The sequence below is a fragment of the Sus scrofa genome, chromosome 12 (genome assembly GCF_054392235.1).
Source record: "Sus scrofa isolate SSC_HxYL_T2T_F1_AM1 chromosome 12, Sscrofa_HxYL_maternal_Yorkshire_Landrace_v2.0, whole genome shotgun sequence".
NCBI classification, from domain to species: Eukaryota; Metazoa; Chordata; class Mammalia; order Artiodactyla; family Suidae; genus Sus; species Sus scrofa.
This window is the reverse complement of record NC_139394.1, coordinates 21,671,592-21,685,110: the sequence shown is the minus strand read 5'-3', so window position 1 is coordinate 21,685,110 and position 13,519 is coordinate 21,671,592. Positions and strand designations below refer to the sequence as shown.

Sequence of the window (13,519 nt, the reverse complement as noted above, 5' to 3'; positions counted from 1 at the left end):
TCAAAGGGGAAAGGAGGCAGGGAGGGATAAATCAGGACTTGGGGATGGCAGCTACAAATTACTGTATGTAAAATAGATAAATGACAAGGTTCTGCTGTATTCAATACCCTCTAATAATGTATTCAATATCCTGTAATAAACCTTAATGGAAAAGAATATGAAAAAGAATGTGTATACACACACACACACATATATATATGTGTGTATAACTGAATCACTCTGCTGTGCCAAAGACATTAGCACAACATTGTAAATCAACTCTGCTTCAATAGTTTTTTTTTTTTTTTTTTTTTTTTTTTCAAAAAAGAGGATTCTTTCACATCTTGCTTTGAATATCTCTGGACAAAATAGAATCTATTGAAAGGAAAAATGACCAAGACCATGATTTTTATGCTGGGAGTGCTAAGTTTATTAGAAAAGCAGCAACATGATACAGGGGCAAGCTGGGTGTTGAGAGGGCAGGATATGCTTTCTCAGTAATTAGTTTGAAAAGTGTCTTCGGTTTCTCCCTATGAGCAAGTTCGAAGAGACGAGGAGTGGGCTTCTCAAAAAACCAACCAACTAACCCCATATCGTTGGGCTGCAAAGCTGTGGGACAGCAGGATGGACCGGGGACCTACGGAGGGACCTTAGTGGTGATGCCGCCTGGGATGTGCTGCTCAGCAGCAAGAGGGGAAGGTCCTGCAGACAGTGCGGCAGGGAGCGGGCTGGCAGCAGGGCGGGCGGCAGCACGGGGACTGCACAGACACCGGCCGGCAGCACGGGGTGGCCCAGCAGCACGGGCGGCAGACCACGGCCTGGCAAGACGAGGGGCAGCAGGTGATGGGGCGGCAGCATCCCTCCTGCAGGCTGCACGGGTCGCAGCAGACAGGGCGGCGGCAGGGCTCGCAGATGGAGCGCGTGTAGCGGGGCGCGCAGGTCACGGGGCGGCACACGGTGGTCTGGCAGGACACGGGGCGGCAGCAGCAGGGGTCGCGCTGGCAGCAGGGCTGGGCGCAGCAGGAGCCGGTCATGGTGGTGCCTGGGGCTGAGGCGAGTAGAGCTGGTGAGAGGAGCGGAGGGTTCTCAGGTGTGACTGTCCTCCTCCTGCCCTGGGCCCTTTATATACCCTGGCCAGGTGCTCACGACTCTCACCACACAAGGTCATTCCTGATTTTTGTTTATTCTTTTCGATTGGGTTTGGCAAGTCAGTAAGTTCTCTAACATTTTTTTCTGATGCTCAGCAACTCATAAAAGACCATTTGTTTTCCTTATTTAGTGAAGACTCGTTGTCTTTTGCTATTTATGGCTCAAGTAGGAACTTAATGAGGGTAACTTCAAAGTTTCCAATTATCTATAATTCAGCGATGGCTTTGCCTGTTCATGTTTTGATAGCAGAGTAGTTGTCATGCTCCGAGGGTGACTTCCTAATAGTGGAAATGAATTCCCCAAGTTGTGAGTGTCCTTTTCCACTGCTGAGCTTCCTGGGCAGCATGAGTTCAGAAAACTACTCTAGGGATATTTTAAAAGTCATGGTTTGTCATTAAAAGAATTTCCAGTTTACTTTTGGAAGCTATAAGAAAGCATCTTAGTAGAACTCTTATTATCTGCAGGGTCCCCCCCCCCTTTGTGGTGAAATGCATATAAGGGAAAACTTACTGTCTTAACCGTGTTTGTGTGTGCAGCTCAGTGATAGTTAAGCACCTTCATATTGTGCCACCGTCAGCACCATCCATCCCCAGAACTCTTTTCATCCTGCAAAACTGAAATTCTGCATCCATGAAGCAACTCCCCAAGACCTCCTCTTCCCGGTGGAAACCACCATAGTAACTTTAAAAAGAAATCAAATCTCTTTTTCCCTTCACAGCCCATAATTATTGGCTCCAACCCAACCAGGTCTGTGACCTTAGGCAAATCAGTTCTGTTACCTTATGTGTAAAATGTGGAATATAAACCCAGCCTCTGGAAAACACCGTTCTACTCTCTGTTAATATGAGTTTGGCTTTTTTTTTTTTTGTCTTAGATACATGGCCGTTAATTTCCGTAGTTGTATCTTTCCAAACCATGGTGAATTTTACTATTTATTTATGACTTAGTACCTTCATGATAGCCAGAATCATGGAGTTCTAACTACATTTGAAGCATTATGCAAAAAGAAATACATGTATTAATTTATTCTTCATAAAAATCCTATGAGACACAGGCTACCTATTTATACTGGTGGGGGAGTATAAATTAGAAACTTTAGGGTTAAAATATACACACTACTATATATAAAATAGGTAAACAACAAGATTCTATGGTATAGCAGGGGAAACTATACCCAATTCTTCTAATAGCCTATAATGGAAAATAATCTGTGGCTCAGTGGGTTAAGAACCTGACATAGTATCCTTGATGACGTGGGTTTGATCCTGAATAGCCAAAGCAATATTGAAAAAGAAAAATGGAACTGGAGGAATCTGGCTTCCTGACTTCAGACTATACTACAAACCTGCAGTTATCAAAACAGTACTGGCACAGAAACAGAAATCTAGATCAATGGAACAGGATAGAAAGCCCAGACATAAACCCAAGTACTAATCTATGACAAAGGAGGCAGGCACATACAGTGGAGGAAAGATAGTCTTTTCAGTGTGTGGTGCTGGGGAAACTGGACAGCTACATGTAAAAGAATGAAATTCAAACATTATCTAACACAAAAATAAACTCAAAATGGATTAAAGACCTAAATGTAAGGCCAGATACTATGAACCTCTTAAGGGAAAACATAGGCAGAATGCTTTTTTTTTTTTGCTATTTCTTGGGCCGCTCCCTCGGCATGTGGGAGGCTAGGGTTTGAATCGGAGCTGTAGCCACCGGCCTATGCCAGAGCCATAGCAACGCGGGATCCGAGCCGCGTCTGCAACCTACACCACAGCTCACAGCAACGCTGGATCCTTAACTCACTGAGCAAGGGCAGGGACTGAACCCGCAACCTCATGGTTCCTAGTCGGATTCGTTAGCCACTGCGCCACGACGGGACCTCCCAGAATGCTCTTTGACATAAATCTAAGCAACATGTTTTTTGACCCACCTCCTAGAATAAAAATAAAAACAAAAATAAACCAATGGGATCTAAGTAAACTCAAAATCTTTTGCACAGCAAAGGAAACCTTTAAAAAAAAATGAAAAGAGAACCCACAGAATGGGAGTAAATCTTTGCGAATGATACAACTGATAAGGGGCTGATCTCCCAAAGACACAAACAACTCATTTAACTCAACAACAACAAAATGGGCAGAAGACCTAAATAGATATTTATCCAAAGAAGACATACATAGAGCCAACTGGCACATGAAAAGATGCTCACCATCACTAATTATTACAGAAATATGAATCAAAACTACAATGAGATACCATCTCACATGGGGCCAAATGACGGTCATTAAAAAGTCTGCAAATAACAAATGCTGGAGAAAGTATTGTGAAGTATGAAGCAAATTTCTCTCTGCATCTGAGAAAATATTGTAAGAGGGGCAAATCTCTCAAAGGCACACAGGGGTAATTCTGAGAGGAGGAAAACAGATGTAGTGGAGAATTTATAAAAATAACTTTAAAAAGGAGTTCCCATCATGGCTCAGTGGTTAACGAATCGGACTAGGAACCATGAGGTTGTGGGTTCGATCCCTGGCCTCGCTCAGTGGGTTAAGGATACAGCAATGCCATGAGCTGTGGTGTGGTGAAAGCCGGCATCAACAGCTCTGATTAGACCCCTAGCCTGGGAACCTTCATATGCCGCAGGTGTGGCCCTAGAAAGACAAAACAAACAAACCAAAAAAAACTTAAATTTTTTTGGAGTTCTCATTGTGGTTCAATGAGTACAGGACGCCATGTAGTCTCCATGAGGATTCAGGTTCAATCCCTGGCCTCTCTCAGGGGGTTAAAGATCTGGCATTGCCGAGGCTGCTGTGTAGGTTGCAGAGGCAGCACCGCTCTGGTGTTGCCATGGCAATGGCATAGGCCTCAGCTGCAGCTCTGATTTGACCCCTGGCCTGGAAAATTCCATATGGTGCAGTCGTAAGAAGGAAAAAATATTTCTTTAAATTTTAGAAACATGGTGATCCAGAATATGTAGAAAGAAATTGAACTTGTAAACTGCACCAGTAAACAATCAAACTCAATTAAGAGCAAACTCCATAGTGCGCATACCGACAGTGTGAAAGTTCTCAACGTAGTGGGGCTAGTTGTTGAGAAGCCTTTACCGTATTTCAAGAAAAATACTTTCCTTCCTGAGGTAGCTGATGGCTTTATTGTAAGAATGCACGTATCTAGCTGGAGGTGAGAGTTGGGGTGAGATGAAGTCTTTCTCTGTTCCACCCCTGAGAACGTATCCATGCAATCATTCAACAAATAATTTTTGATTATATACTCTGTGCCATATACGGTGTGGGACAGTGGGAATCCGGCAGTGAACAAAATCCATCAAGATCTGGGCCTTCACAAAGCTTTCCTTGCTTGATGCCTCTGGCTGGGCAGGTAGACACAGCCAAGCATACAAGAAGCACATTCCAAAATCACTTGGAGATGGAATGTTGGGACGTCAATATTTATTTCTCAGGAAAACAACGACGCTTAGTTTCCCGACCAGGGTTAAGAGTGTTTAATGACAAAAACAAATCCACACTTTGGCATGGCTTTACTGGTCAAATTATTTCGAGTTCTAAGTTAGAAGGGTTCCAAAGAAACTACTTGTCTCCCTGCTTGGCTGGAGGGAGCCAGGAAAAGATGGGATAGTGAGTGGTTGTTCCAGGTCAGGCATTTCAGTGCTTAGGAATTCCAGGTATCCATGGATGTGAATCCTTGCACAGTTTTCTAAATCGGGGAACAAATGGGATCATGACTTAGGCTTCCCACCCCCAACCCATCACCTGTGTGAGGATGAGGCATTAGTCAAGTTCAGGATCAGAGAGACGTGCATTTCCTCAGCCTCCCCAGGAAAACTATGGCTTGAAATAGGAAGGTGCTTCACATAAGAGGTTCTGAATTGCTATTAAAATTATAGCCCCTTTGCCTGAATTTTTCTTAAAACTAAAAAAAAAAAAAAAAAAAAAAAAAAAAGTCCTTGGAAAATCCTTCTTCTTTTGGTTCTTCTGATTTTGCATATCATCACTTAAGGTAAAAATAAGCTTTTTAAGATCCAAAAACAATAAAGAGAAACACATTTGCTTCCCAGAAATAAAAGTTTATTATTCACTGTGCAAAGCCCTAAAAATATAACATTATCCTGGAAAAAAATATCCCCTCTTGAAAGAGTAGCAAAGTGATGATGAGTCAGTGGGATAGAGCTCCAATTCAAGAGCAACTTTGATCTTTGTTTACTCTTTTTTTTTTTTCAAGCCAGGAATTCAAATGCTGAAAGCTGGAATTTGTCTAAAGACGGTCAAAGAGGGCCAGGATTCGCTGCATAATTATGTGGGAAAGTGGATAGTTGCTGTTGGTTGTTTGAAGGCAGGTAGGTTGCAAAAGCGGTGTCACTTAGCCCATGCATGGGGCGGGGGTGTGGGAAGGATTTGCTCGTGTGTCTTAATACCTGGGAAGCTATCTTGCAGGGCTGCTCAGCAGCAAGAGGGGAAGGTCCTGCAGACAGTGCGGCAGGGGGCGGGCTGGCAGCAGGGCGGGCGGCAGCACGGGGACTGCACAGACACCGGCCGGCAGCACGGGATGGCCCAGCAGCACGGGCGGCAGACCACGGCCTGGCAGGACGAGGGGCAGCAGGTGATGGGGCGGCAGCAGCCCTCCTGCAGGCTGCACGGGTCGCAGCAGACAGGGCGGCGGCAGGGCTCGCAGATGGAGCGCGTGTAGCGGGGCGCGCAGGTCACGGGGCGGCACACGGTGGTCTGGCAGGACACGGGGCGGCAGCAGCAGGGGTCGCGCTGGCAGCAGGGCTGGGCGCAGCAGGAGCCGGTCATGGTGGTGCCTGGGGCTGAGGCGGGTGGAGCTGGTGAGAGGAGCGGAGGGTTCTCAGGTGTGACTGTCCTCCTCCTGCCCTGGGCCCTTTATATACCCTGGCCGGGTGCTCACGACCCTCACCACACAAGGTCATTTCCTGGAGTTGTGGTTGTCCACTGAAATGAGAAGGAACCCCAGATTGGTGGATCCAAAGGCTGAGGCAGCAATTCCAGCATCACTGAAGGAAGCTTTCCTTCCTTCCTGTCTTTTTCCCCTGGCATGAATACTTAATGATTAATATCATCAGAGCAATTACTCATTGCAGAGCAGACCATGTCATGTGACAGAGAGACAAGTTGAAAGGCTAAAGAATCCAGTGTTGCCACCATCACACTTTCTTCTTGTTCACCGTCCATGACTAAGCCCGCCCCTCTAATGTCGATGAAGTCAGAAGCCTGGTTTCTGATAAACAGAGAAATGCAGAAAGAATTTCTAAAAACCACAATGGCTTATAAAAGGAGATGCGTACTGATTCTGCTATGGAAAGAATGGCCCAGTGCTTCTGTAAAACCACAGACTGCTTCACCCTGTTTATAAGGGAATGTCCACTAAAGCCACTGAAGTGATACTGTTTAGTGACCAGGGTTGGCTTCTAACTTCACAGTGACTTAGGGGACACTTACTCAGTAAACAAGGCTGTACTCAATTTCTCATCACAGAGTAATTACAGATTTTAGGAAGGCAAGACAAAGGCAAGAAATCAATGAAAGGAGAACAATTTTTCTTCAGTAGAGTTTTATTTACATTGTATCTTTATGAGTGTCCTCCTTGAGAGCAATCTGAGAAATAACATTTAAATTGGAATATTTGTTGTTTCTAGGTGTGACTTTGCACGGACTTTGCTGAGTTCTACAATACCTATTGAAAATATTTTCCTTCCTTCCTTCCTTCCTTTCTTTTTTCATTTTGGTTTTTTGGGGCTGCACCCAAGGCATATGGAAGTCCCTGGGTCAGGGTCAAATCACAGCTATAGCTGCCAGCCTACAGCATAGCCACAGCAACACAGAATCTGAGCCAGGTCTTCGACCTGCACCACAGCTCACGGCAGCCCTGGATCCTTAACCCACTGAGCAAGGTCAGGGATCAAACCTGCATCCTCATGGATCCTAGTCAGGATCCATGACCAGGAACCACGAAGCCATGACGGGAACTCCCTGAAAATATTTCTAAAGGAACCAGTTATCTTTCTGTAGAGATGCTTGGTTTGTTGGTTGAGGGTTTTGATTGCTTATGAAGTGTGAAGTTGGCCTCGGGAAAAACAAGAGCAACTAAGTGCTTGTGACTGATAAGATAACTTTGTTTTTTTGTTTTTGTTTTTTTTTTCAGCCACAGCTAAGAAAAATAGACATATAGAAAATAAATGTACAAGGTGGAAGGAAGAAAGGTTAAAAAAGAACCTTGTCCAAGGGTTGTGGGTGGCTCTCAGATCAAATTTGCCTCTGAAGTGTGTTTTGTTTGGTGTGGTCATTTTGTATGCTCTCTCTGGTCCGCCCTACCCCTGGTCTTTAAAGGCTTTTGAGTTTGTGACCCATCCCCGGTTTCAGAGGCCAAATTGGTTTCTCCAGAGTCATACAGAAAAAAGAGTGGCAAAGCTTTAACCATACTACACGTCTGCCGTGAAGTATAAACGCTGAGGCATGGCCCCGGTCTTTTTCCAACTCTGAGTCACCTTAAAATAGTGAATGTGTTCTAGTCATTATCAAACATTCTCTCATCTAGGGAAATAAAATCAGAGCTTGCTTGATTTGGAGCTTAGCGTATTGTTATTTGGTTTAGAATATATAGAAAGTTCCTATCGAGGCTCAGCAGAAGTGAGTCTAACTAGCATCCATAAAGACACAGGTTTGATCCCTGGCCTTGCTCAGTGGGTTCAAGATCTGGCGTTGCCATGAGCTGTAGTGTAGGTCACAGACACAGCTCGGATCCCGTGTTGCTGTGGTGTAGGCCAGCGGCCACAGCTCCAATTTGACCCCTAGGCTGGAAACCTCCATATGCCGAGGGTGTGGCCCTAAAAAGACCAAAAAAAAAAAAAAAAAAAAGAACATATAGAGAGATCCAGATATTAGGAATAGGAATATATCAGTAAACTCATTGCTTTTGTTAGCTAACAGAAAGGCATAGTTCTAAGAAATCCTGTGTTCTACAGTCATAGACTGCCAGACTTTGCTGTTTGAAGTCACGTCAGTAAGAAGCGAATATCCTATTGACTGGAGTGGGCTTGGTCACTGTAACACAGAGAAGCAGTTGCAATATTCAACCCAGAGGCAGAGTTTCAGGTAAGAGATTTTCAGACAACATTCTCCAGTTACCTTAACTTGTGGTTTCTAGAGAAAGAAGACACTAAGTCCTTCTCTTTTCTTCTATTTTTAATCAATTAGTTTATTTAAAAAAATTTTTTTTGGTCTTTTTTTTAGGGCCGCACCCAAGGCATGTGGAGGTTCCCAAGCTAGGGGTCAAATCAGAGCTATAGCTGCCAGCCTACACCACAGCCATAAACACAGGATCCGAGCCGCTTTTGTGACCTACATTACAGCTCACGGCAATGCTGAATCCTTAACCCTCCAAGCAAGGCAGGGGATTGAACCTGCATCTTCATGGATGCTAGTCAGATTTGTTTCCGCTGAGTCACAATGGAAACTCCAGCCTCTATTTTTTAAATGCTCTTAATCTTTTATATATATATATTTTATTGAGGGTTCGGGATGGAAATGCCATGAAATTTGCTTGTGATGATGGTTGTACAATTATAAGTGTAGTAAATTTCATTGAGTACTTTAAAAATTTTAAAAATTAAAAATTTTTTTTTAATTTGCTATTTTCCAAATAAAATAAAATAAAATAAAATTTCATTGGCGTAGAGTTGACTTATGATGTTATGTTAGTTTCAGGTGACTAAGTCCTTTTCACAGCCCAGGTTTTTTTTTTTTTTTTCTGCACCAGCAGCATGCAGAAGTTCCCAGGCCAGGGATCGAACCCGAGCCACTGCAATGTGAACATGAGGTCCTGAACCTGCTGAACCACATGGGAACTCCTGAAAGCCCACTCTTGATGTTAATCCTTTTGCATAAAGGCCTGATTTGTTCTGACTCTATCAGACACCATTTCTTGTAATGTTACCTAAATTCCTCTACCGTTGCTCAAAATCTTATAAAAGCTGTTCATTTGGTGGGATGTCCTGGGGTCCTAAGGCGATGTGGTCTCCCTTGCTGTAGCACATTAATGGACCAAATTTGTTGTATAAGAGATGTGTCCCTGGTCTTGATGACATGGGCTTTTTTAGTCATTTCTTTAAATTCAAGACCTTCTGCAAGAGCAAAATCACTAGAGTGGGAGCAAGTAAATGCTAACCAATGTGGTGTTAAATTGTGGGAGTTTTGTGATTAGAAGGAAAAAAAAGATGGTGTTGATGAACTTTTCCGATGGTCAGAAAAAGCCACACCCTTATCTTAATAGTTTCATGAGTTGTGTTCTGTTAAGAACTAGTTTGGGGGCCACTGATGTTAGGACATTAAGAAAATTCTGAAAATAGAATATGCATTCCATGTTCTCCAAAATGATCTCTCTCTCTCTTTTTTTTTTTTTTTTTTTTTTTCTTTTTAAGGTTGCACCTGCCACATACAGAAGTTCCCAGGCTAGGGGTCGAATCACTGCTGCAGCTGCAGGCCTACGCCACAGCCACAGCAACACTGGATCCAAGCTGCATTTGCAACCTATGCCGCACCTTGGGCAAAACGGGATCCTTAACCCAATGAGCGAGGACTGGGATCAAATCCACATCCTCCTGGAGGCTGTGTCAGGTTCTTAACCTGCTGAGCCACAATGAGAACTCCAAAATGATCTTTAAAATATCTGCCAATTTTAAAAGTCTGAGAAGGGGATGGGAAAGATTGAGGGAGAAAGGGCAGGAGAAGGATGGAAGAGAAAGAAGGATTTCAGCCCTTTCCTCCGTCACCTGGCACTTGTATAACTCAGAATATTTTAACTCCGCCAGGGTCGGTTTCCTCATCTATGAACAGGGAAGGGCCTTCTACCTCTGCTGTTCTTCATAATCTAGGTTATCATAAAATCCATTAAAAATATGGAAGACAGAAGAGATGGGTACTATTATTATTATTGTATTTTTAGGGCAGCACCCAAGGCCTATGGAGGTTCCCAAGCTTGGGGTCAAATCGGAACTGTAGTTGCCGGCCTATGCCACAGCCACAGCAACGAGGGATCCAAGCTGCGTCTGCGACCTACTCCACAGATCATGGCAACGGCGGATCCTTTAACCCACTGAGTGAGGCCAGGGATCAAACCTACATCCTCACGGATGCTAGTCAGATTCGTTTCCGCTGAGCCACAACGGGAACTCCAGAGATGGGTATTATTAATGGAAAAGAGAAACTATTTTAGTTGAAAAGAGAAAAACTCTACATAATTTAGGGAACTGGTAGGATTTATTTTTGGAATTAAAAAGACAAGTCTCTTCCAAGTGGTTTAAATATTTATCTGCTGAAAGCCACGAGAGACTAAACAAGTAATCTTCTAGAGTCTTTCACAGCTTTGAGTTATTTAAATCCTTGGGGTGGTTCAGGGTTAAAGGAAAAAAGTAACTTTCCCCAGTTCTTCTTTGGTCCCGATGATAAACCCCTATGTATAAATTCTGTCATCTTTCCTATGGACTTGTAGATGAGCCTCTGCAGAGCCCTCGCATCCTGTGACAGCCCCGATCTGAGGATTTTTTTTTTTTTTGCCTTTTTTATTATATTTAATAGGAAATTTGTTTCTGCCCCTGGACGTAGACGACTCTGAAGAAAAACCTCCCCCTGAATCTTTTTCGGCTCAGAATGACATGATATGTAATAAATAGCGCACATTTTGAGGCTGTTTCATAGCGTGATGGTCAGCTCTGCAAAAAGGGGTGCCATCAACCTGAGGAAGACCTGCGGGGTCTTCCCAGGGACAAATCCCCTGTGTCCCCTGCCTGCTTCTTGTTTGCAGAAAAGTTCTAGGCTCCTCGGCCTCCTCTAAGTTCCAAAGAACGAATTAAATTAGAGAAGTGAGAAAATGCAGAAACAAAGGAAAACAATCAAACAAAACAAAATAGTAATTGTTTAGCCATAAAACAAAGTCAAGGGCCTCTAGTTCCTCCTCAAGGGCTATAGATAATATTCTGAGTCATACCCTCTGACTGTTTTTCGGCTGCTAAAACCCCACCAGGTGGAAGACGTTAACTGCGTGCCTGCATGCTGACCACAAGCACGCAGACCATAGACCAGCTGCGACCAGAAGATTCCCAGAATATCACCTGTTACCTTACCATCAACCAAAGAATTGAGCCTGAGCTGATCAATGACTCTGCACCCTCTCTCTCACTTTGACTCTAAAAAACCCTTTCCTAAAAACCATTGGGGAGTTCAGATCTTTTGAGCATGAGCTTCCTATTCCCCTTGCATGGCGCCATATTGGATTCCTTGCAATAAACTCTGTACCTCCTTCACCACCACCCAGGGTCAACAGATTGGCTTTATGGTGCATGGGTGGGCAGATCCAAGACTGATTTTGTAACATTCTGGGTGCTTACCATGTGCCAGGCAGTTTATAGAAACAAAGCTATTTCATTTATCCATCCATCTACATGGCTAAGTATTAATTTTCCCATTTTGCAGATAAAGAAACCCAAGGGTCAGAAAAGCTAAAAGTTATACTGATGCTGAAGTTTTTGCTTTAAGTGAATATCTGTCTTTTAGAATTCTTATCATAAAGCCAATTCTCTTCTAATTTATTTTGATTCAATAGAGAGAAATCTAGTACCAGCTGTATTCTAAACATGGAGCTCAAACCTGGGAACCAGAGCAAATAAATTCACAGGTGGCCAGAGAAGATAATCTTAATGCAATGCCTGAGGGGGAGGGAAGTAAGCACAGGATGCTATTGGCACATGTTAGGGGGCACCTAACCTAGCTTGTGTGTGTGTGTGTTTGCGCTCGTGTGTGCATGCATGTTCATGTGCGTATGTGCCTGTGTGTTTGTGTGGTGGAGGGCTTAGGACAGGGCTATTGGGGAGGATCAAGCTGAATCTTGGAAGTGACTCAGGGTTGAGTAGGTGAAGAGGGTAGAGGGAAGGGGTGGGCGAAAGGATATTCCAAATAAATGAAGACCATGACAAAAGCACAGACATGGAACTTGGTGGTTTATACCCGTTACTGAGAGAAGATCAGTGTGGCTTAAAGCAGAACTCAGTAGGGGTGTCGAGACATGACCCTGGAGGTGTGGGCAAAAGCCAGGCCACAGAGGACCTGATGTGCTCAGATTTCCTACCCATGTGAGTGATCCCAGGATAGCCTCCTGGTCCTGTACCACCTCCCAAGCCTGATACCAAGATGCCTAGCTCCTCCCTCTGTCCCTCTCCCGTCTCCCTTGTGCTCCCCATCTCTCTCTTTTCATCGTCTGCTCATCTGTGAACACTAACAGCCATGCACTGAAGAATGAATCGGGTAGCAAGGGGGTTTACAGGAAAAATCAGTTTATTGAAAACAAGTGAGCAGCATATTATGGAAGATGAAGTGGGGGAGGTCGCGTGGTCTCTGGAATCCAGGATGGCTTTGCAACATCGCCCACTCCTGGGACTTTTAAAGATGGATTTATGATCCTTGATGTCTTCTGCTGATGAAGACACCTGGGAATTTGACTCAGACTGGTGGTGGACATCTGTTTATGCACCCCGACGGTAAGATGTAAAGAAAAATGACTAGTTTTCTTCCAACCTGAATAAAATGCAGAATAGATGCTTAGGCTCCAGGGTGTGGCTCTGTGGGCATTTTGCAGGAGGTTGGAGGAATGAGGGGGTTTTCTTAGCAAGAGGGGAAGGTCCTGCAGACAGTGCGGCAGGGGGCGGGCTGGCAGCAGGGCGGGCGGCAGCACGGGGACTGCACAGACACCGGCCGGCAGCACGGGGTGGCCCAGCAGCACGGGCGGCAGACCACGGCCTGGCAGGACGAGGGGCAGCAGGTGATGGGGCGGCAGCAGCCCTCCTGCAGGCTGCACGGGTCGCAGCAGACAGGGCGGCGGCAGGGCTCGCAGATGGAGCGCGTGTAGCGGGGCGCGCAGGTCACGGGGCGGCACACGGTGGTCTGGCAGGACACGGGGCGGCAGCAGCAGGGGTCGCGCTGGCAGCAGGGCTGGGCGCAGCAGGAGCCGGTCATGGTGGTGCCTGGGGCTGAGGCGGGTGGAGCTGGTGAGAGGAGCGGAGGGTTCTCAGGTGTGACTGTCCTCCTCCTGCCCTGGGCCCTTTATATACCCTGGCCCGGTGCTCATGACCCTCACCACACGAGGTCATTTCCTTGTGAATATTCTGATCAATTAAGAGAGGACTTAGCATTGACTAATACTAGTGGTTTTGGTAACACTCGGGCCACAAAAATAGCCCTGCAGACGCACCAGGGATATTTTCCATTTTCTTGTATTGTTTATTTACACCAAATCTACACCTAGAGTCTAGTGAGTGTTCCTTTGAAATATTCCTAACTCATAAAAAAAGAATGTGTTTTCTAAGTTATTAGGGTTA

General features: G+C 44.9%; 3 protein-coding genes across 3 annotated transcripts; all 3 read right to left on the bottom strand.

Moving 5' to 3' along the window:
* Positions 1 to 385: 385 nt before the first annotated feature.
* On the bottom strand, positions 386 to 1,077 carry LOC106504189 (keratin-associated protein 2-2). Its single transcript, XM_021067008.2, has one exon. The coding sequence runs from the start codon at positions 1,011 to 1,013 to the stop codon at positions 660 to 662; it is 354 nt and encodes a 117-aa protein (XP_020922667.1). The 5' UTR covers positions 1,014 to 1,077; the 3' UTR covers positions 386 to 659.
* A 3,566-nt stretch (positions 1,078 to 4,643) lies between these two features.
* LOC146398130 (keratin-associated protein 2-2-like) lies at positions 4,644 to 5,994 on the bottom strand. Its single transcript, XM_084984506.1, has one exon. The coding sequence runs from the start codon at positions 5,928 to 5,930 to the stop codon at positions 5,577 to 5,579; it is 354 nt and encodes a 117-aa protein (XP_084840632.1). The 5' UTR covers positions 5,931 to 5,994; the 3' UTR covers positions 4,644 to 5,576.
* A 6,467-nt stretch (positions 5,995 to 12,461) lies between these two features.
* LOC102163700 (keratin-associated protein 2-2) lies at positions 12,462 to 13,221 on the bottom strand. Its single transcript, XM_005668838.4, has one exon. It carries the CDS (start codon positions 13,155 to 13,157, stop codon positions 12,807 to 12,809), a length of 351 nt encoding a protein of 116 aa, XP_005668895.3. The 5' UTR covers positions 13,158 to 13,221; the 3' UTR covers positions 12,462 to 12,806.
* Between the last annotated feature and the right edge of the window lie 298 nt (positions 13,222 to 13,519).

Coding starts and splice junctions, on each gene's coding strand:
- LOC106504189 (XM_021067008.2), bottom strand. CDS start 1,013: ATGACCGGCTCCTGCTGCGCCCAGCCCTGCTGCCAGCGCGACCCCTGC.
- LOC102163700 (XM_005668838.4), bottom strand. CDS start 13,157: ATGACCGGCTCCTGCTGCGCCCAGCCCTGCTGCCAGCGCGACCCCTGC.
- LOC146398130 (XM_084984506.1), bottom strand. CDS start 5,930: ATGACCGGCTCCTGCTGCGCCCAGCCCTGCTGCCAGCGCGACCCCTGC.